Genomic DNA, 7,032 nt, shown 5'->3' on the forward strand with positions numbered 1-7,032 from the left:
TGTTAGTCAAAATGCCATTTATTAAAGACAAAATTGTTTTTGCCCTTGTGAAAAATCAGACTGACATGATAGGCCAGAACAGAAGATAATCATTCCTAATTATTGCCACTCTGAGATAACCATTTTTAATTTCTACTTTTTCTTTAATCATTATATTTTTATTAGCAAATAGTAGGATGTACTGTTATTAATAGATACTGTGTTTGACTTTTGTTGTCATCTGTTTCTATTGATAAAAACAGCCATCTCTTGTTTCCCTGTGCAGGCCGGGGTTAATGTTGACATTTTACCATCTCAGTGGGACAAACTTGTTTTTCTTTTAAGAATGTCCCATAGAATGACTTGTTGTTTCTTCCATATTCCTCTGTCTGCGGCTTCTTTTCTAAGAGGAAGTTGAAATGCTTTAAAAACTACATACACATTGGGAATGCACGATAAGTCTTTCCTCTGCCCAGTGCTGATATATTACGTGTAATGCCACTGACGAGAGATCTTTGCAGCCTCCAAACCAACTAGACCAACAGCACATCTCTGGAAAAATACACTAGTTTTGCCAATTTCAGTTACAGAATTAATTACAGAAAAGCAGGTCTCCTATATTTTGTACCTGTCCCTGACAGTACTTTGCGATTTCCTTTCTCCACCACTCAGGGTTCTATTCAGTGACTCTCAGGGCCCTTCCCACTGCATCCTCCTTTCCTTTATTCCTCACTGCTGCCTCCATAAACTGATCTTCTGTGATGTAATGGTGAGTTAGAAGGCAATGTATTTGATAGTTAAAAGATCCAAGAAGTTGGATGAATAAATGTTGGACTAAAACAAAACTTTACCTGTGTAAGAACTTAGGGTAAAACATTGCTAGTTTGAAGCATCCTTGTGATGCTAACTCTGTAGAGGTGGAGAGGGTGTTTTTAGCATCCCAGTGAAGGGGTTGGTAACTGTACTCTAGCAGACCTCAAAAAGGACATTACATTTTACCCCAATGAAAAGGGGGTAGGTCTGACTGGTGTGGCTCACTGGGTTGTGCATCACCCTGCAAGCCGTCGTAAGGTCGCCAGTTTGATTCCCAGTCACAGCACATACCTAGGCTGTGGCCTAAGGCTCTGGTTGACAGTGGTGAGAGAGGCAGCCAATTTTTTCTCTCACACATCAATGTTTCTCTCCCTCACACATCAATGTTTCTCTACCTTCCTGTCCCTCTAAAAATAAATAAATAAAATATTTTTTAAAGACTGGGAAGGAGGTAAAAATACACACACAAAAGAGCAGAAGGTGGAGGAGGTGGTCCGAGTTGGGAGAGATCAGTTAGAGAAGGAAAAAGTAGGTAGTACAGACTAGAGCTTACGAAAGTGGGATCATAGCTGCGTTGCCCTCTGATATATTATTCCTAGTATCGTGTAGTGGGCATTTAGTAAATATTGCTGAATGAATGGTAGGGTAAGATTCTAAAGCTAAGGTAACAGGACAAAAGCATTCAGGAAAGTGAGTTATTCTTTAAATTTCTATCTTAATAAACCTGATATTTGGGGAGGGTCTGTTCATTTTCTCTTCCTCTGAGTTCTTTAGCTTCTGTTATTCGAGAGATTGGGTTGTATACAATAACATAGCACTGTGGTCTTCCCTGTAATATCCAAAGTGTCTGAAACAGCAGGTATTTCTGCCAGCAAATGGTGCATTAATATCTGGAAAGTAAGAGTGAACATTTGAGATGCCTCATTTATTGGACAGACTTGAATAAAAAGATGAGTTGTCTTATTATTTGATGAAATAGGAATGAAAAATTTATTTTGAAATCATGATTGTGAATGTGTGACTTTCTTCTGTTCATTTTTTTTAGGTGGCATCCTTAGCTGGGCCTGGAGGGCAAGTGGAAATAGAACAAAACTTTCTTAATAATAAATTGAAGACAATCACTGCTTATTTTGGGAACCTGATTCGAAAACCAGTCTCTGAATCATAACTGTGAGGTGGTACAAGGACAAGAAGATACAATTGGTCAGAACCTTATTTGGATGAGAGACTTGAAATTTCCTTCTGTATGCACTGATATACATTGTACCTGTAGTCTTAAATCAGCATGTAAAATGGAAACTTACAGAAGGTTGATGAATATTAATGAACTACTTTGAACTACATAGAGACTTTTGGGTAACATTAACTATGTATTGGGTTGACCAAAAAATTTGGTGTTTTTCCATAAGGTGGCTGTAGTAGCACTTAGTTGTCTTTAACTTCATTTGAAACAATTTTGTTACGATTATATTGTGACAGCTATCATATCAGTGTGCATTCAAAAAAACTTAATTGGTGAATTTTTGTGTAGTCATTTTACTATTGAAGATGGAAGAAAATATACAATTTTGACATAGTATGCTTTATTATTTCAAGAAAGGTAAAAGCACAGCTGAAATGGAAAAAAAGGATTTGTGCAGTGTATGGAGGGTGCTGTGACTGATCGAACGTGTTAAAAGTAGTTTGCAAAGTTTTGTGCTGGAGTTTTCTCTCTGGATGATGCTCCATGGTTAGGTAGACCAGTTCACGTTGACAGCGATCAAATCGAGACATTAATTAAGAACAATCAATGTTATGCCACGTGGGAGATAGGCGACATATTCAAAAAATCAATAAAGTTATTGGTGAAAATGAAAAAAGTTATATTTTACAGGAAAAAAGTCTTTTTGGCCAACCCAATATATTATTATACATTAGGATGGTAAGTGTCTGATATGGGAAAGGCAGGCTTTCTCCTGTGTTTAATGTCAGTCAGCAGCTCTGTGTGTGTATGTGCCTCTGCTTTTATTTTATATGTTTTGATTTAACATCTTTGTGTGTGACTGTGTAGAAAAACAGTTGTTGTGTGGTCTTCTTTTAATACAGAAAGATACAAAGAAAACAAACCTAGTTAGCCCCTGTTGAAATAAGTAATGTTACACCTTTAAGGGTAGAAACAGAGAGACAGAATGGTACAAAGTGAAAAGTAAAAGTCTTCCTCCCTCTACCCCTACCCTTCATTCATCTGTCTAGAGATAACAGTGTTTTAAACTCCTTTGGAAAACAGAAAGGAGTTGTAGGAAACTCTAATACACTTTTCCCCCTCAATGACACACTGTTTGTTACTCCCCCACCCCCTCTTTCACTCACTCTATTTTTTACTAGTATATCCTAGACACCTTTTCCTATCAGTGCATACATACAGGTCTGCCTTGTCCTTTTAGTGGCTATCTGGTATTTCATCTCCCAGATATGGTGTAATTTAACCAGCTTCCTATTTTAGGATGTTTTGCAATCGCCGACTCTTCTGTGCTGTGATTAGAGTACATGTTTTCCTCCACGTCCCCAGCTCTAGGCATCATCAAGCATTTTAATCTTTGCCATCTTCTGTGTGAGAAAAATGGCACCTTATTGTTTATGAGGGGCCTCCTGAATGAGATTTGACAGTATTTTCATACATTTGGTATTTTTAAAATAGTTTTCCCCCTTTAAATTGACAACTATCTTTTACCAGTTTTTGTTTTGGATTGTTCTTTTCCTTATTCATATGTATGAATTCTTTGTAAATTAAAGATCCTCTTGTTTTTAGTAGGTATTATAAATGTGTTTCCAGTTATTGCCTTTTAGACTTATTTTGTGATATTTTTTTGCCATATATAAGTTTTTAATTTTAACATAGTCAGACTTAGCAGTCTTCCACCCACCCCCTGTATTTGGGTTTATGTACTTTGGAAAAATCCTTTCCACTCCCAGAATATAAATACATTTATGCAGCCTTTTTTCTAGTACTTTCTTGTTTTCATGTCTTTGCTGTACTTGGAATTTGCTTTTATGTTATAAAGTTAGTGTTTTTAAAATGTTCATTACAAAAAATGTGAACTATATTTTGTAATATGGTTTGTATTTTTTTCTAATAAAATAGCCATGAAAGGAGGTAGAATATGTGTTGCTTCATTATTCATCTAAAATTATGTTCAACCATTTTTACAAGTAGGTACAAGAGACAAGAATTTGTAGCTATTGGAGATCTAGACCTTTTTATCTTTTAATAATGTGAACATATTAAACATTAAACAAAACATGGTTTGATCTCGGATGGAGCTGGGGAAATTGGAATAAATTAGGGGAATTTCCAGTAAGTACTGGAAAAATAACTAGTAAGTAAAAATCGCCTTTGCTGAAGAATAGAGAAGCAATGCTAGTACTAGTCTCTCGAAATTTTACGGTGTAGGCCTGATTGCTCTGCAATACAGTAGCAATTGCACTAACCATTAAGGATTAAATTAATTTTTTATTTGCAACATTAAAGTGTTCTCAGTTTTAATACATTTTTATCATGTAACATTAGTGTATGTATCATAAAATTATCACCATTTTTTAAATAAGGGCAGCATTGATCACCAACAGTTCTATCTGTGACCCCTAGAAGTAGAATATGACAACTTAACCACTCGGGGTGGGAAGTGAAGGGTAAAAACAGATTTCCAAAGTCGGTTATTTTTTTAGTTTTTGTCACTTAAACTTTGCATATACTTTTCTCACAATACATTTTCTCATTTTGCGTATTGTTAATACTAAAATTAATTTGTCTTCCTGAACACACATAACCTTATATGACTAAAACAGGAAGCCTGACCAATATTTAAATATTCCTGTACACTAACTACACACAGCTATAACTGATTTTAGGCCTGTTATAGGTTATTAGTGCTCAAAAAAACTTTATTATACAACCCTGTTTAAATACAATCCTATCGAGAAGTCAAATGTGCAAAATTGATAAAAAGTAAAGCCCCTTGATCTGCTTAGGACAAAACAAGTGAAGGAGCTGACAGTCCTTGTTCTAGTCCAACTGTTTGTTGTTAAATTGCAAAACTTTTTAAAGCCATTTTAATAAAATGAGTATGTATTTTAATGATTTAAGTCCAAAGTGAACAACTCAAAGAATGAACCACCTCACCCCCACCCTCGGCCTTGAGCCCTTGCTCTCCACCCCGTCTCCCATATTCCCATTCCCCTTCGCAAAGGCAACCACAGGTGACAGTGCAGCGTGTGTCATTTAAGACACTTACGTGTGCAATGAAACCTTGTGAGCACACAGTGCGACAAGACATCATTATACTATTTTGACATTTGAGTTTTTAATTGAATGTCTTACAAATTTGTCCACGTTAGTACTTATACATCTGCACTATCATTTTTAATGGTCACATAGTACAAGTGTATGAGAATGTTTTAACCACTACCCAACTATAAACATTTACATTGTTACCAGATTTGGCAATTACACATAGTACTGCTGAGTATATTTCTAAGTAGAGTGGGCTCCTAGAATTGAAATTTTTGTCAAGGGTCATGCTTATTTTTTTATTTGGTATATCATGTCAAGTTGCTCTCCAACAACATTCTCACCAACTATTCATTGAAAGGGGCCAATTTTTCCCAAATTTTCAAAGACATTACATATTGTCACTTAGTGTTACCAATCTCATTAGCAATAATTATTTTAATTTGCACGTTCTGATTACTAGTGAGGTATGAGCATTTTTTCATATATTTATTATCCAAATGCATGTGTTAGTCCTCTCATTTTTTATCTAATGAATTGTTCATTTCTATATCATTTTCTATTATACTAACCTTTCTCCACGAATTTGACATTGAACCTGTGTCCTGTGTGTGTGTGTGTAATTATTTGGGGAATGCTTTGTGTTCCACTTATCACTCATCCATTCCTTTGTCTCATGTTTTTTTATCACTGTTGTTTTTGTTAGGTGTGTGGGTACTTGTGAATCCCCCTGTCATTAGTCTCTCAAAATTTTCTAGGCTCTTCCTGAGCAATTTTACTTTATTAAGTGAGCTTGAATTTATCAAGCTCTATTTTTAAAATCCTTTCGAATTTAAAATCTGTAAGAAGAATAATATGACTCTTCCTGTCCAAATACTCGATAATGTCCCTCCATCTCTCTCAAGGTTCATCATTTAAGTTGTACAGTAGTCCTCCCTTATGCGTAGCATCCGTAGCTTGAAAATATTAAATGGAAAATTCCAGAAATAAACAATTCATGAGTTTTAGTTGCTTTTATGAATTCTCAGGCGATGCCCTTCATCCTACCTGGGATGTGAATCGTCCCTTTGTCCCGTGTCCACACTGTACACCCCGACCCATTAGTCACTTAGTGGCCACCTCGGTTATCAGATCAACTCTTGCAGTATCACAGTGCCTGTGTTTAAGCTAGCAATCCAGCTGTGCTGAATAGAAGCCAAAAAGTGCTTTCTCAAGTGAAAAGGTTAAAGTTCTTAAGGAAAGGGCAGGGCAGGGAAGGGAGGGGAAGAATTGTGTGCTGTGGTATCTGAGACCTAAGACAGTAAATTTTCTAGTCCTGAAGTTGTGAAGGAGGAAAAAGGAATTCGTGCTAGTTTTGCTGTCGCACCTCACAGTGCAGAAGTTAAGGCCACAGTACATGGTAAGGGCTTAGTTAAGGTGCAAAGGGAATTAAGTTTGCGCATGGGAGATATCAACAGAAAACATACATAAGTGTATATGTACGTAGTATTCAAGGCTGAGGCTTCAGGAATGCATGGAGGGTCTTGAACATACCCCCTGGAGATAAGAAGGGACCACTGAATAAATCTTGCATACTTTTTTCCAAGCTTATTGATTGGTATTTCACATTTTTTGTTTTATTTTTAATGGGATCTTTTCGCTACTACACTTTCTAACATTGGTATTGTTTGTATGTAACAATGCTTTTAATTTCTTATATCCAGTCACCTTACTGAACTTTTTAAATAGCTCTAATAGTTTTTCAGTTGATCTACTTTGATTTCTCAATAGGCAGTGACATGCACATACAAGTTTTTCTTTTTGACAATAGTATGCCTCTTAATTCTTACTCTTCGTATCGCATTGGTTAGGACTGACAGGAATGGTATCATGATAAAGGCACCTGTTCCTCGATTTTTATTATTTTCAAATGAAAAGTTAGACGCATATCTACTAAATGTTAATGTAGCTTGCATTAAAATTAAAGATATTCT

The 7,032-nt window shown here is 35.9% G+C and overlaps 1 protein-coding gene across 1 annotated transcript in view; it reads left to right on the forward strand.

The window, feature by feature from the left end:
* The window catches only part of TGS1 (trimethylguanosine synthase 1), a 53,461-nt gene extending 51,199 nt beyond the window's left edge, over positions 1-2,262 (forward strand). The window contains exon 13 of the mRNA XM_037028562.1: positions 1,838-2,262. Within this exon, the coding sequence (XP_036884457.1) occupies positions 1,838-1,960 (123 nt within the window). The 3' untranslated portion in view covers positions 1,961-2,262. The remainder of the gene's footprint in view (positions 1-1,837) is intronic.
* The last annotated feature ends 4,770 nt before the right edge of the window (positions 2,263-7,032 follow it).

This window comes from Sturnira hondurensis, unplaced genomic scaffold (genome assembly GCF_014824575.4).
Source record: "Sturnira hondurensis isolate 20B ecotype Veracruz unplaced genomic scaffold, ASM1482457v3 Scaffold0020080, whole genome shotgun sequence".
Lineage (NCBI taxonomy): Eukaryota > Metazoa > Chordata > Mammalia > Chiroptera > Phyllostomidae > Sturnira > Sturnira hondurensis.